Source organism: Sprattus sprattus, assembly GCF_963457725.1.
Source record: "Sprattus sprattus genome assembly, chromosome: 16".
Classification (NCBI taxonomy): Eukaryota; Metazoa; Chordata; class Actinopteri; order Clupeiformes; family Clupeidae; genus Sprattus; species Sprattus sprattus.
In genome coordinates, this window is record NC_137914.1 from 13,067,742 (window position 1) to 13,083,841 (window position 16,100).

Below are 16,100 nucleotides of genomic sequence, written 5' to 3' on the forward strand. Positions count from 1 at the left end.
CAAATACCCCATCATTCATCAAGATGGGAAAGACAAAATAACTCAGTGTCAAAGTGCGACAAAAAGTTGTTGAGCTGCTGAAATCTGGATTTAGGGAAATAAGAAAGTATCTAAACAGTTGGAAATACCCACTTCCACAATCAGGGCAATAGTTAAGAAGCTAAAAGCGACAGGAGATGTAAGGAATCAGCCTTGAAGAAAGAGGACCTATTTGTAAATTGACCCCACGCACCATGAGGAGGATGGTTCGACTGGTAAAAGAATCTCCAAGGATCACAGCTGGATAATTGCAGAGGTTAGTTAAGTCCTGGGGTCAGAAAGTCTCCAGAACTACCATCAGACTGCACCTACATCACCACAAGTTGTTTTTGAGGGTTATCAGAAAAAAGCCTCTGCTGTCAATCAACAACAAACTAAAGTGCCTACAGTTTGCCAAATGTAAGTCAGACTTTTATATTAGAGTTATATGGTCAGATGAGACCAAAATAAGGCTTCTTGGCAACAAACATCAAAGGTGGGTTTGGCGTAGACAGAAAGATAGCCATACAGAAGAGCACCCCATACCCACTTTGAAGTATGGTGGCGGATCTCTGATGTTGTGGGGCTGTTTTTCTTCCAAAGGCCCTGGACATCTTGTTAGGATACATGGTATCATGTACTCCATCAAATACCAGCAGATATTAAATCAAAACCCAACAGCCCCCCTATAGGAAGCTTAAAATGGGCCGTGGTTGGACCTCCCAGCAGGACAATGATCCGAAGCACACCTCAAAATCAACACAAAAATGGTTCACCGCCAGCAGAATAAAGGTTTTGCCATGGCCATCAGTCCCCAGACCTAACCCCAATAGAAACTCTGTGGGAAGAGCTAAAGCCGAATCTGCAAATGTGTTGACCTCAGAATCTGAAGAATCTGCAGAGATACTGTACATAAGAATGGTCTCAGGTCTGTGCCATATGTTCACCAACCTCATCACGCATTATAGGAGAAGACTTGAAGCTGTTATCTTGGCAAAGGGAGGCTGCTCAAAACATTAAATTAAGGGGTGCCAATAATTGTGGCACACCTTTGAAAAAAAAATGTTTTCTTTCAATAATTTTATTTTAATGAAAAGGTAAGATTTTTGTGAATATTTTGAGTGAAAGACCAAGAGGATAAACAGGAAACAAATTTTTCATAGCCTGTTTTGGTCACATTCACTAAGGGTGCCAATAATTGCGGAGGGCACTGTAGTATGTGCAAAAAGGCCTATGGCACTGGAAATTAGTATAGAAGTACTTTTTTAACTACAGGAATTTCTCTTAAACCATTCTGTGGAATGCTCCCCAGATTCAAAAAATAATTTGTTATATATTAAAAGGGAATATAAACATGGCATAATGATTTAAGAGTCTGTAACCAGGTGCTTATAGTCTGTATACAGTACACAGGGTTGGGTTCGGTTTCTTTGAAATGTAATCAGTTATTGAATACAGAATAGATGGCAATTGTTGTATTTAGTAACGTAATCCGGATTACAAAAAAATAATTAATCTAAATACTTTTGAAATGACTTGAAAAACAAACATTGGAAATAAGTTGATAAGGAAAATAAAATGTATTTAGCAAATTCAGCATTTACAGTTGGTCAAATCATATACACCCTGGCTCAAACTGCAGGTGTACTTTGTGTATTCTACAAATTGTGGGATGCGGTTCCTTTCGTGTCAAATCTTTCTGGCTGCTAAATATATAAATATATTCTAATGTATTCTATTCTATCATTGATTCAACTGGTGGGGTGTGAAGAGGTTGTTGCATTGAGTGTTTTGTATCTAAACCCTTCCTGGTGTATCACCCAGTGAGCAGTTGAGGGCAATGGTGAGACCAGAGGTGGGACAAACAGCAGAGGGAGAAAGAATACAAGGCAAAAATTAGGTCAGGCTGCTTTGCAAGTGGTGGGGCTGGGGGGCTGGGAGGGATCATCAAGGTTTTAGTCCTTACATGGTTATTAGGGGGAGAGTAGGCTATGACAACTAAACAGAACTTTTTGTAAAACTCTATTATGTGACAAATTATGCTACAGAGATGAGCCATATGGATATATTTAATAAATAATAATAATTCATTTTATTTGTAGTGCACTCTTCATTCCAGCAGAATCTCAGAGTGCTATATTTATGTCAGTTGTTATGGGATAGCTAAATATTACAATATCTATAAGTGAATAATGGTGTTCATAAAATGGAAGAATTCACAAGAAATCAGTCCACAAACTCACAAACGTCATTTACCTTCCCGGAAAAGCATTTACCTAACTCACATCAAATCGCGCAAGAGAGTAGAGCCTCTGTAACGACAATAAAGCTTGTTGCAATGTCTCTTTTTTCCCACTCTCGTCCAATGAGTGTTCCAGAATTTTACATGGAATATTTTGAGGATTAGCCATGACTGAAATTTCCAGACGGTTTCCTACCATAAAACGAGAAGACATCATACGCAACTCGAAACGACCTCATTTCCTGCGTGCGCATCTCAACCAACAGAGACAGCAGCTGATATTTGTTGTTGTTGTGACGGTGACGCGGCAGACCGGCCAAGCGGCAAATGAGTCAGCAACGATAGCGGTCTTTTTCCTCGGACGTGGAAATTCAGGGCTCACAGAATTGTAACTATCTGTGATTACCACATCTTGGCGAAAATGGCGGTTCCTGCAACCCCTAACCTGCAGTTGAACGCAGCAAGACAAAGCAGTCCCGTCAACTCTTCAGAAAATAACATCCATTTCGACGAAAAAGATTTGGAAAACATACCGCATACCGAAGAAGACGGCACTTCTCTACCTTTGCATTCTCCCTGGACATTTTGGCTTGATAGGTATCGTTATGCATCATGAGCTTCTAAAACATTAACTAGCTAGAAACGTTACTGCATTCAATGCAAGTATTGGGTATAAACTAAAAGTTCATCAGTCCCTCTGTTTATACACATGTTTAACAATGGTACGCCAACATAGGCCTGAAGCTAGCTTACCTTAAGTAGCATGCTAGCAAACATTTCCCTTGTTCGCTATTATTAACGTTAGCTTTATAGTGCCTTGCTAGCGACATCTTGCTAGTTGACATCTTCATCTCTCTTTGTTGCAAGAAGACATGTCAACGTTATCTTACCATTATAAACATGTGGGTCATCGTACCTCTTGAGATATATGTAGGAATGTAGAGGTTGACGACATAACCACAAAGCTAACTACACAAGTGTGGTGTGCTATTTAGCCAATGTTAGCAAGCTAGGGGTAGTTATTTACCATTAGTAAGATAGCTATTACCGACGACAAGCTAAAGTTAGCAAGCTGCAGTCATAGGGTAGCAAGCCATGTAACTGATAATGCAAACGTTACAGAACATGTCTGAATAACTCGTCAAATTCTTGAGCGCAGATGTATAATTGTGTACAATATTTACTCACAAATTACATTAATGTAATAGCTATGGCGGTTTGGTAATGTCATGTAGCTAGATATAACACAACGTCATAGTTTTGCCTATTTGGTTAGTTAACGTTAGTTATTGAGCTGCCTAGCTAGTTTTTTCACGTCAGTAACGGTTACTATTAGTTGTCCGAACATTACTGAGGGGGTGTGTGGAGACACGACCCTGAATGGCTCAATCAGTTGTTTAGTAAATAACCTTCACTAGCTAAATTTAACTTTGCACTGTAGCTTTATCGCCGCGAGGTTCAATTCCCAAACTCCCAAAGGCTGCAGTAGACACCTTGCATTGTAAGAATTGGCGTTTTAAACCATAGCATTAAATTAACGTGATTATGTCTATTTGAATCTGAGCTGTACGTCTTGTCATATTGACAAGTTGTTGCAGATATTGAAACCCCAAACGCTTCAAGGTGAAACTTGAAATCTCTTTATCGCCTGGAGAGGAACGATCTCCATTTAACTGTTAGGTTACCAGGACTACCTTTATGTAGAATGTTTGGAGGCCTTAGTTTAGCTAATCTCATTCTACAACAGGTGGAATAACAGATGTGAAACTGAATTATCTGTCTATGAATATGGGAAAGTAAAGCCCTGAAAGATTTGTTTATTCTCATCTTGTTTGTATGTCAATTTTTTCTATGTTGTCAGTTTCCCAAACTAAACTGACTGTGCTGAAATTGTATATTGTAGCGGTTATCATTGTAACACCTTATTCTTGTCAAAGGTGCAGCCCATTGTAAGGGTACAGGCCTTGTGAGATGGACAAGAAAGTTGTGGTTTGCAATCCATTGTGAAAGGACAGAGACCTAATCTGCAGGTTTACCATAAGACTTGCTTGCGAGCCTTAACCAGAAATCAGGGACAGTTGTGCTGCTAAAATGAAGTAGTCTGGGTCCCTTTAGTTCAATTTAGAAAGTAACCTAAATCAAATGTATTGTTTCATTGTAGCTCTTGTATATTTTTGTATGTTAGATATGTTACGGTTAAGATATGTTGATCAGCATGAATTCTTTTTACATCTGTTTTTTTTCTGCAGTGTCATAATCACTGGCCCTGGCACACTGTAGTAACAGGCTATTGGCCAAAGGAGGGCCAAAGTCCAGGTTACTGGTTGGGCTTCGATCCAAAGCAAAAGCAGTAAATCATTGGTAGGGCTCATTATTAACCCTTAGAGGTCGGTATGCCAGTTGGCCCTTGTTGACCATATTTAAGCTATTGGCAGTTGTACAACCTGGCTGGCCCTTTTCTGACCTGTTTTGTGCAAGTAGGAAAACGTCTTAAACTCTATTGCAAATAGGTTTTTATGGCCTATGTTCCTATACCAGAATCACAGCTGCACTGATATTTATTTAGTGTGACAGCACTCTCTTCTGTGATAGGCCTGTTATTTAATGGATCCATAAAAACCCCTTCAGGTCCAGGCTAATACTTTTAAAGTTCACAATGTTCCCTGGTTAGACCTGTTCCAACATACTGAACAACTCTGACCAACACACTGAATGTATGTTTTTTGTTTTTTTTTGTTCTCTAGTTTTTTTTCCACTCATGTAAGGAAAGTAGTTATTTTTTTCTGTGTTTGTGTGTTCTCAGGTCATTACCAGGGACAACAGCAGCAGAATGTGAATCAAATCTGAAGAAAATCTACACTGTGCACACAGTTCAGGTCAGCAATACATTCAGTTGATGTGTAATAATAGATTGATTATGTGTGTTTCTGTCAAGAGTGGAGGAGGAATGAATGCTTCGTCTTCATCAGCAGCAGTTTTAGATATCATATGACCTCTTCCTATTTGGGCAGGACTAATTATGCAAATAGGGGGGGTTCTAGTTTTATGAAATCATTAAACTTTCACAGATTAAAGACAGTGTACTCATTCCATCTAAATGACAGTTTCCAAAAGCAATGGCCCTTATTCTTGACCTTTTATTTGAAAAGAGTTTCTGGAGCGTTTATAACAACATTCCCCCTGTGACGGGTCTGCCACTGAGGTGTAGCTACCACTTAATGAGGGGAGAGAGAAGACCACTGTGGTGAGTACCTTTCTGTCAGCGGTCAGTGGCTGCTGTTACTCTGTTTTAGACCTGTGTGTCTCTGAAAGTTGTATCATGGTGATGGGAATGTTTTCACTGATATCTGTAGTGGAATGTAAACGAAACACATTTATTTGAAAATGGGGATAGTCGCATTTAGGCTTGGGCGGTATCACAGTATTGGGGTATACCGGGGATGTTTCGAAGATATGATTTTCAATACTGTCAAAAGTACAGATGCTCCTCTGCCTGTTTAACTGGTATGGAGCCAACTTGGCCAACAGAGGAATTATTTGGATTAGAAAATAAATAATTTACCTTTGGTGTCCAGTCGCACACAGATTAACATTTTAATATAATACACAGTTATCTCGCCCATGTTCTTATGTGTTTACATTCATGAAACTGTTAGTAGATTGGTTAACTATGTTTCCCATGCACCTTTAAGGGCTGATTACGTGACAATGTATGTGACAACGAGAAAGTGAAGTGGTGTTTGGCGAATTAAACCTATTTTTACTGTCTGAAATAAAATGGGTGATATTTTTAACTTTTGAACAAGGAGTCGTCTCCACATTCCCCTTGCACTCAACTTCCATACTTGTGACTCTCAGTTTACTCTCAGACGATTCCGGAGTTTAGAGTGCATGATGGCCAATACTCTTTCAAATTAGGTCATTTCTGCTGTACAACAAGGAGTTTTGTTTAGAGAAGTACAGAGGACTACTTATTAGCTTGTTTTAAGAATGCCAGGGTAAAACAAAGTCACAAAAAGAAACATAATGCTAGGCTTGGCTAAGCAGCTAGTTGGTTAGCTTTTACTTTTTTTTTAAACAATTACCGTCATATCGTATACACTGATATAATGTCAGGAAGGTATGACAAAAAAAAAATAGAACCGCCCCAGCCACATCTAGTCTCTCTGACCTACTTTCCAAAGCTGACACTGGAAATTTGGAACCGTGTTTTATAATTACATTAACTTTGATTTGCACTGTTTACAAAATAAATTGCTGTAAAGTTTTACTTGAAATATATGTATTGATTGAAAATCACATATTTGGTGCTTCTGTGATGGATTGGTTGTTAGGCTTCCGTCAATCTCTGAAGACTGAACATTTTCTTCACAATAATGTTGTGGCCTTCACTTTTGTCTGTCTCACCCATCCCTGACAAGCATAAAATGCTTCTTTACCACGAAATGCTACTTTTTAAATGCTTCATCACAAAACAATGACCTGAGCACAGGTCAAGTTTGAGTGTTTCATTAGTAGAGTAAAAGGTGCAGTCTTCTGAAAAAAGATTGGTAATGTTTGAACTTCAATCAATTACTCCCTCCCTTCAGTGCTTCTGAAGTTACATCGTTGATAGGCTCTTATAGTAAATTGGTCCATTAAGCCACTATATTTCTTCCACGAGGGCCATTAGGCTTCTACATGGACATTGATACACCATCGCCACTTTCACACTCGTTACTTTACATACATTGATTGTCACTTTCAACTTACTGTTTGCACTATCAGTTATATCGTATCAGTAATATTGCACTACCTGTAACTCCCACACTTGAATTGTCTGTAGGTTAGAATAGGTTTACTAGGTTGGCATAGGTTATTAAATGTGTATTATATGTTATATGTACATGTTAGTATTATATGTATAGGTTATTATAGGCATACTGTATTGTATATTTATATTTATATTTATCTTTATATATATATATCTTTATATGTATCTTTTATATTTTGTAGGGTTAATAAATGTTATCATTATATGTATAGGTAATTATATGTTTAACATGTGTAAATTATTTTCAGAGTACTTGTACTGAGTGTATGTCATGATACGTTATACTATGTTATGTTATGGTAGGTTGTTGTGCGGTGCCTTGTCCTAAGAATTTCAGTGCCCAGTCTGACCCTGTGTCATTCTGTGCATCTGACAAAAAAAGACTTGTATGTTTTACTCCCATTTAGATAGCCAGGAGTGTGTGTGAGCTTTTTTTTAGCACACAATAAACAGACAGCTATAGTACTGTGAGAAGAAATGAGCTGAATTTGACCATAAATGTTTTGGATTGTAACTGAGGACTGCACCTTTGTTGGTGCAGTTTGGTTAATAAATCATGTTTAAATCACTGCAGTATCCTCTTACAGTAATATTCTACAGCGTCTTACTCGTTTGTGGATAGTGCCTAAAAAATGTATACAGCCACTCCTTCTGAGCTCATCCTTTTGCCTTGTGATACGATAGGAGTGTGTAATATATATATTATGTATGTACATATATATATATATATATATTTTAAAAGTGTGCTTTTTATGTTTCTTCAGGGAAGAAGAAAGCAATGCAAAGGGTGGTGTCTGGAAGATGAAAGTGCCTAAAGAAAGCACTGTATGTGTCTTTCAACAACATTTACTAATTTTTTTGGATACTTTGATTTATAATTTGATTCAAAGTTAAGTGCAATTTTCTCTATGTTTAGCCTGCAGTATGGAAGGAGTTGCTATTGGCTACCATTGGTGAACAGTTTACTGATTATTGTGCTTCAGGTATGTTTATCTTTACCTCTCTCAAAAAATATCAGTTTTGCTATATGTCTGTCACTATTGTGCCACCTGCTTTTCTGTAAAATGGAGTCTCAGTTTGGCTCTGGTGTTGTGGTACACATTGATCGTGTTTGTTGTGATGTGTCTCCGCAGAGGATGAGGTGGTTGGAGTCAGTGTTAGCATGCGCGACCGCGAGGACGTGGTTCAAGTTTGGAATGGAAACGCATCTTTTGCCACCGAAGCAAACATATTAGGAAGAATCTATGAACTTCTTCCACAAATATCTTTTAAAGCAGTATTTTATAAGCGTAAGTATTGTCTTTCATGTTTTCAGACACAACACCACCTCACAGACACATTGTTTTGTTCAGACTTGTGTATAGGTACATAACAGACTTGTGATAGAAACATAGAAAGTTCAGGAAATAAGATGTTTTCCTATGTTTGCTGAAACATAAGGAGACACCACTCATGTCTGTAGTCAATTTAAAGCTTTCCATTTTTAGCTGATCAATTTGAAGGGGGCACAGATGTGGCTTTAATGTAACTTAAGCAAATTGAGCTTCATGTACTTGTAACCTGGAGATATGTATGTGTGAGTATGTAATGGCTGCATGTAGTTTGTAGTGTGAGCCCGTAAGGGGTAGCTTGTATTCTATCCCAGACATGGAGAGAGATGGATTAATGTTTCTCTTCATCTGAATGTTAGTATCTTAGCTGGTGCATTAAGCCACGAAGGTAAACCAATTGTGCAATGTCATTATAATTTTAGGGTGCTCAGTTATGGGGCACAAAACTTAGTCAGGTGTGTGGGATATATTATAATACAAAGAACTTTTTTTTTTTAAATGCCAGACATTTCCAGTAGACCTTTAGATGTGAAAACATGGACACCCTAAGCTCAATATTCCACAAATGTCTGCGTGCCTTTGGACAAATCAGGTTCCTCCTGTTGATTCAGTGACCTCTACAACAGCTTGAATTAAATTGTCTTTACACTTGCTGTAATTATTGTCTTCCTGAGTGTTTTTCTGTAATGCTCAGATCTTTTCTTTCTTTGAGTTGCCTATACATTTGCCAGTACCATTTAGACAGCCAGTAGCATATAGACAGGTAGTCCTCGCTTGTTGTTAACTTATCACAAGTACTGTAGTAGTATAGCAGAAAATATAATGCCGCTGGTTACTGGTCCAGACTCTCATTATGTTTGAAATCCACAAGTCTAGACAGCTGAACTATTTGCCATTGGGATTGCAGCATTTTTCCCCTGACCTTTTGACTGCCAGAACAAACATGTATGAGTTCCTAGGGCCTGCTTTACCATTTTGGATCATTTTCAAATTATGCCCACAGTTGTGTTGTGTGAATGTTTAGCGTTCAAGTGGTGATTTGATTTAGCCTGTCCCAAATGTCATGCAGATCTTTCCACAAGTGACTCAATGCTCTATAAGAATGACTTCAATTCACTAATGGAAGCTTATGCTTATGCTTGTTCTCCTTACAGCACATATGGAGCACCACGCGTTTGAAGGAGGTCGCTCAAGGCATTAGCAGGCTTTGCACATTCAGCAATTATTATTTTTTTTTTGTATTTTTGTGGACGGTTTCAAGAAAGATGGACTGAATTCTCTCCTCTCAAGAACACTACTGTCTAGGCTCAGACGCTTTAGTTGTGCGATCACCACATCGGCCTGGGAAAACAGAAAATGTTGTGTTTTTTTTAGATCGTTATCATGGACTTTTTTTTTTTGTTTAATTTTATCAGCAATACCTAAAAGGAGAGCATTCAACAGTAGCACATGTACTATATTTTATTCCAGTTGGGGGAAGATTTCCCCAATTCACAGAAAGTTGTTGCTTCAGGATAGTTCACTCTGTAGATGCACTGCTGCTTCAAAAAGCACACTCAGCGTGTGCACAAAATCTGTTCCCTTTACCACAGTGATCATGCTCTGCATTCAAGAGAATTCTTCTGCAATTGTCCATTGTATTGAATTTCTTTCAGTGTACACTTTGCTTTGTTCATATGCAAAATATTGCACACATCTTCTCATAATATGACAGGAACTTAGACAGCAGACAAATTGACCCACAAAGAGAACTGTAATTGAGTAGTTTAGCTGCTGAAGGTCAGCAAAACTCTGACACGTGGCAGCTAAGGTGCTTTGAGTTTTGTCTGACTGCGCTTCATGACTTAAGCTCTGAAAGCTTGTATACAATACAGCCTCTACGCTCCCTGTTTCTTCCGAAAGGCTCACTCACACATATGTAGTCCTTAACATTTTTACCACTAATTTTATCAAATTTTCAAATGGCAAAAGTTTCAGTTGGGGAACTGTGTTTTAATCTTGAGCATTTTTTACTCACAAAATCAATTGTTTGGGGTCTTTGTAGTATCACACACTTCAAGACTTGGCTTTCATGCTGTATCTGCTTTACGGTTGCTTGTTTGTTTTACATTACAATAATGTAATGAACAGTGTGATGAGTGAATAGTTTTCATTGCACCCTTTCTAGTAGCGCTACGTTTTATACTTCAGTAATGATCGAAGACTTTAATCATTAAGAAATGGGTAATACTTTGACCCATTTGTGCATTGTTTTGAGTCGGGTTTGACAGAGAATGGGCAGAAACTTTTTTTTTTTTTTTTCCTGCTTTGACTTAGCCACTTGTCAAACCATATTGTGTCTTTTTTTTTTTTGTCCCAATGAGTTTATCCCATGCTTTGTGCTGTCTTACTGTGGTCTGAACATGGAAACAGTTTTTTGTGAGTTATGGGGACATGGGCATTTATCACTTTGCCAGTAGTATGGCTGGAAAGTGGGGCAAACATGAGCTGTAGTTTCTCTGTAACCAAAGACACTGTTCCTGGCCTTTCCTCCACTCACACCCAACTTCTGTTTTCCCTTGTGTCTCTTGTTTTATTTTTTAGGTGGGCATAAAACTGCACATGAGAAACAATGACTCGATCTATGCCCTGGCTATATTGAGAAGAAGAGGGAAAAGACACCTTTGTAGTTGTTTGCATTTACTTGCCTCTTGTGCTGAGTTTGAAAGGCTTTTATTTCAAGTGTTTAATCACCCCGTACAGTCAGTTAAGTGTTAATCTTTTTTTGGAACACTTGTCAGAGCAGAAATGGAAACTTCAGAAAGGCCTGTGTCGTGACTCAGGTCATATGTATGTGAAAATGCACTAAAAGCACAATTATGTCACAAGCTCCATCATGTTTGAGCAAGAAGGAAAGCACATATTTACATGCCGCTTGGCTTTCCTTAATGCAGCCTTTCCTATATGTGGTATCTTTTTACAAAAGTACTGAAATCAATATCTTTATTTTTCTGAGTACATGTGGTGTTAATCCAGGGCTCCCAGTCATGATCTGAGACCTCAAACCGATTGTTGATCTTCTGGAATGGTGCCTTGTGTTTTCCCAGGGTTTATGTCATAGAATGTTCAGTTTTATTTCAATGTATTTAATCAGTTATAAATTGAATATTTTTGCCTATAGGTTTTGATCTATTGATTTAAATAAAAAACAAACACAATTGTAACTGGTGCCATTACATGTCCTGTGATTTCAGCCCTCACCGAACCTTCTTACTGTGTGAAAATTACTTCTCACCCCACACAAGGTACAGAATAGTGAGGGTGTGTGTTCATAACGAATCACTAGGTGGTGCTGTATAGCCAAAAACATTGAAATGAATAGTTGCTGTCTATATTTGAGTGCTAATTGTTTTCGTCCATGGCGTGTATTCTGTACATTTTAAGGGCTGTACATGCGCATTTTCTAGATCCCAATGCATATTATGTACATTGTGTCCATATCTTCAAAATATATCTGCGCTTGTAACTCATGAACTTCTGCAATGTTGCAACCAGAATTGCAGAGAAATAGCTTGTTATCAAAAAAGCCATTTTCATGTATTCATCCGAGACTATTTGCTGTGGAACTACACAGCAGGTGGACCTGACGTAATTTTTTTTGTAAGATGGCCACAGAATCACATTTAAATCTCCTCTAATGGATAAAAGACTTGACTGCCCGAGACTTAAAAATCTAAATTTCTCTCCGCAAGACAACACAAAAGAGCGGCAGCGGTTAACAGATGTTCCCCATTGCAGTTAGTCCCTCAGGCGGATTAATACTTTGTTTACAGTGTGCGCTCTTCCACCCCTGGCATCCTCCTGCTTGTAGTAAGCTTGCTCGTCGGCGGTTGAATCACTTGCTATCTACTAGTGAAGCTTGCGGCGGTCCTTGGACTTTGTAGGATGGCTCACATCGCCTGATGTCACAAAGTTCCACTCACAACTCGGTGTGTGCTTGTCACATTCTGCCGCTTTATTCAAACTTTCTTTTGACTGGGTAAGTGTCTCTGCTGTGAAGCATCCTTTAATAGGTAACTTAATTTACGCAAGGTAATATTTCCTTTAATGTCATAGCCACTCGTGGTTTGTTCCTCTGTTAAAGAGACTTCAATATAGCTAATGTTAGCAAGCTGTAATAATAATAACTAAGATGTATTGTTTTACATAATTATATTAACAAAATCACATAAGTGTCTTACGTTTAATCTGATTTTTAAAGATGCTGACCTTTTGACGTTCTCATCTGTGCATTTGTATGGCATGACGAACAACGATAACGTTAAGGTTATGACGGCAAGTTGGCTAATGTTAGTTAACTCGGCTTGCTAACGTAGCTAGCAAGCTACTTCTGGCAATTGGCTTAATAAGTTACACCTAGAATTGCACTCAGGAAAAGTTGAATGATATAGGAAAGTCATCTTAGTTTAGAGTAACCTTGGCCATTTGGTTATTGCTAAGTTTCTAATTTCATTCTGGAAAATCATATTCATTGACGCTTGATTGTAACATGTTAGCCAACTATCAACCGTAATGTTAACGCTACTGTTCTTGCCCTCAGCTAGCTACCAAGGGCTACAAGTCCGTACTACAGCGTGCGTGCCATATAACATTAGCTTTACGTCTAGGGCGAGTTAAAAGTGGATCTCTTGTACCTAAAGTCGACTGTGTTGCTGTCTGTAGGTTGACATCTCTATGTATATATATATATATATAGGCAGTAAGCGTTGCCTTAAGTAAACACTTATAAAGTGGTAACGTTATTTTGTATTACCATAAGGAACAGTTTGAAGATTACTATCTCAGCACCCAATTTACAAGTTGAACTGAGGTGGTGTGTGCATAGGCTAAGAGGATGTGCATATTGTAGTGAAAGGAGTATACTATTCCAAAACCATACTCGTTTGTGTTGTCTTTTGTGTTATGCGTGGTAATGTTTTAGTCTCCAATATTCATCAGCTCCTGTTTCAATTACTAAGTTCATGTAGATAAAATGTAGGCTACTCTACGCAACGTTTGAGGTCGGATCTTTTTTGATGGCATCCGGTAAGCTATGTAGCTTGTAAAAATAAATGTTGCGGGTGTGGAGTTGAGAATAGACCTGTTCTGTAATTCAAACAGACTCGGGAAGGTGAGCACCAGGTGTCTCCCCTGGAGGGGTTGGATTTGCTGTTGGATCTCTGTTACAGACTTGCTGATTAAGCACTCTTTCCTCTGAGTATGCGAGTTCTACCTGGATACCAGAATATATTTGATATTTTCCAGTACAGTCTTTTTAAAAGACTGATGATCCTATTTAATCTTAAAAAACGAGCTGAGGTAGACCATGTAATATAAAGCCTGTTGAGACAGTGCTTGTGGTTAAGCCTTTCCATACCTGGGGAATTGTCAAGGATTTGTATCATGACAGCATTTCCAGTAAACAGTTTACAGGAATCAGGGTTGATGATTTCACCGTCCCAGTCAGAGTCTAGTGCGAGTCATGCCTCTACATTTCACTCCCACCATATCCAGTTGTTTATTCCTGTTCTGGATTCAGGAGTTGAAAAGCCTTTTTGTTGCCCATAAATCTGTCGATGTGTCAAAGGAAACTCGTTTGTAGTATGGTGGAGCAAAAGGACCTTGTGTAAATCCCATAGCATGAATCAGCTCTAGGCAGGCCAAGCCTTTAACTGGAAGTTCACTTTCATTGCTTGCCCATTGGTTTTGATGTAATTGTTGTGATGAACTGAAATGACTTGCGCAAAGTGGCATCCTTACCATAGGGAAAGGGTCGGTGTGGGTAATTTTTTTATGTGTTTTGTATGTATGCTGGTCAGTGATGGTCAGAAAGTGTCTGTTCATGTGATGAGACATACAGGGACGGTTGTAGTAGCTTCCGAGCAGCCTCCGGTAGCAGGCCCACATGGTGTGATTGGGGGAAGCGGGTGGAGAGGGGGGAGAGGGAACAGAGAGTGAGAGAAGGGGGGGGGCGTCTGTTTGAATTGGCAGGCATTTCCCTTTTCAGGGAACTTTTGCTGCCTAGTTGAGAAACGCACTGTGTCTGTCTCCGCCTGACCACAGTCCCACTGGTAGGAAGGGATTTTTCCTCCGTTTTAGGAAGCTCACATCCATCTTTTTATGCTGCTGTCAAAAAAAAGAGAAAAAAAAAGACTTGGAGGCCCACTTCCCAGCTTATTTTAGAAGAATTAAATATTTTAAGACCAGCCTTATCTGGTGTTTCTTTTGACTACTTTTGACTCCGTTGTCATAGACTATTTATAACATAACATTTTATTTATGGTGGTAGGTTGTAGAAGATTCATAGCAGTGTTGTCCAGAGTGCTGTCTTTGGACACTGCCACTCTGTTGTCGGTCAGGCACGTCTGGCTTAAAGTCAGCTCTTTCTCAGCTGCCACGATCCATCGTTTCCGAATGACAATAAAAAAAGCCAGATATCTCCCAGTCCTGCCTTAGCTATTCAAATGTTGAAAAGAAGACAATGGAACACTGTGTGGCTTATCTCTATTTGCATATCTTAATATTTGCTCTTGAGGGTGTGGAAGGGAGGCGATAGCCAGCATTGAGCAGGGGGCGTGAACTGCAGGCAAGAATAACCTTTATCTGTCCCCCAGCAGAGGGAATCCATTGGTGCAGGTGAAGTGGCCCTTTGTTCAGAGCTTATCTGTGCATTTGATATTGTTTCCTCTAGAATATTGCACACATAATTGTGGTGAAAAGACTTGAGATGTCTGATTACATGAAAATATCCTAATAGGCAGTCTTAACTGCTCATGTCTGTGTTTGAAAGAGAGATCCTACTAGCTGGCTGTCTTTAAGGCTGTTAGAAGAGCATTAACCAATCCTAATAGATCATATTCTCCATAACCATGAGTTTATGGGATGGAGTTTACGGGTTTTTCAGGGTTTTTCCATATGGACATGAAGACCTCCGATCAGCTGTGGACCTGACAAGCTGCATCAGGGCTCATGTTTTAATCCAGTCTGCGTAGTTCTCTGAATATTCATAATGAATAAAAGCTTCATTGCTTTCCCAGAATGACAGTCTGCAACCAAAACATATCTCTTCAGATCTCTTTTTGCTTCTGGGCCTGAAGAACTCCCCCATGTTTACCTCACTGAGTACAAAGCCTCTCTCGGTTGTTGTTGTTGTTGTTGTTGTTTTTCTGGTGCACATCAACAACAAGTCCCATCCCCCACTCTCCTTCCCTGAGTGACACATTTTACACCACAAAGAGGCTGGCCACCTTCCCCAGTCTTTTTTTAGCCGCCTGGCCAGCCCCTTTACCATCCTCAAAAGCCAACAGAAGAAAGGGCGCAGCACTGGTGTTGTTGATGCCCACTCCAACAACAAAAACAAGTCACGCCCTGCTCTCTGCTGGGTAAACAAGCCCTTGTTTGACGAGGCAGTGGGGGGATGGGAGCCATTTTTTTCTCAGCCTTTTTTTCTCCCCATAGTTTCTTTGTTGTCACTCCGTTTTCTATTTCGTTAAAAGCTAGAATATCTCCTGTGACTGATAGCTGTCAATTCTGTTTGTCCAGATTTACCCCAGTGTTCTTGCATTTGCCTGTTTGTGGCCTTGAAGAGGTAGAGTGATATAAAGTCATTCAACAGAGTTATGATTAAGGTGTAGATGATGATCTTTTGCATTGAGCCTACAAGAGAGCGCTAACATGA

The 16,100-nt window shown here is 39.2% G+C and overlaps 2 protein-coding genes across 2 annotated transcripts in view; both read left to right on the plus strand.

Moving 5' to 3' along the window:
* The first annotated feature begins 2,586 nt into the window (after positions 1-2,586).
* eif4e3 (eukaryotic translation initiation factor 4E family member 3) lies at positions 2,587-11,587 on the plus strand. The gene is made up of 7 exons (XM_080854565.1): positions 2,587-2,857; positions 5,064-5,136; positions 5,410-5,504; positions 7,838-7,898; positions 7,990-8,056; positions 8,207-8,362; positions 9,559-11,587. Exons 1-7 carry the CDS (start codon positions 2,682-2,684, stop codon positions 9,603-9,605), a joined length of 675 nt encoding a protein of 224 aa, XP_080710691.1. The 5' UTR covers positions 2,587-2,681; the 3' UTR covers positions 9,606-11,587.
* A 724-nt stretch (positions 11,588-12,311) lies between these two features.
* foxp1a (forkhead box P1a) overlaps positions 12,312-16,100 on the plus strand; it is a 33,839-nt gene continuing 30,050 nt past the window's right edge. Inside the window, exon 1 of the mRNA XM_080854554.1 lies at positions 12,312-12,422. The gene's annotated coding sequence lies outside the window, so the exon portion shown is untranslated. The remainder of the gene's footprint in view (positions 12,423-16,100) is intronic.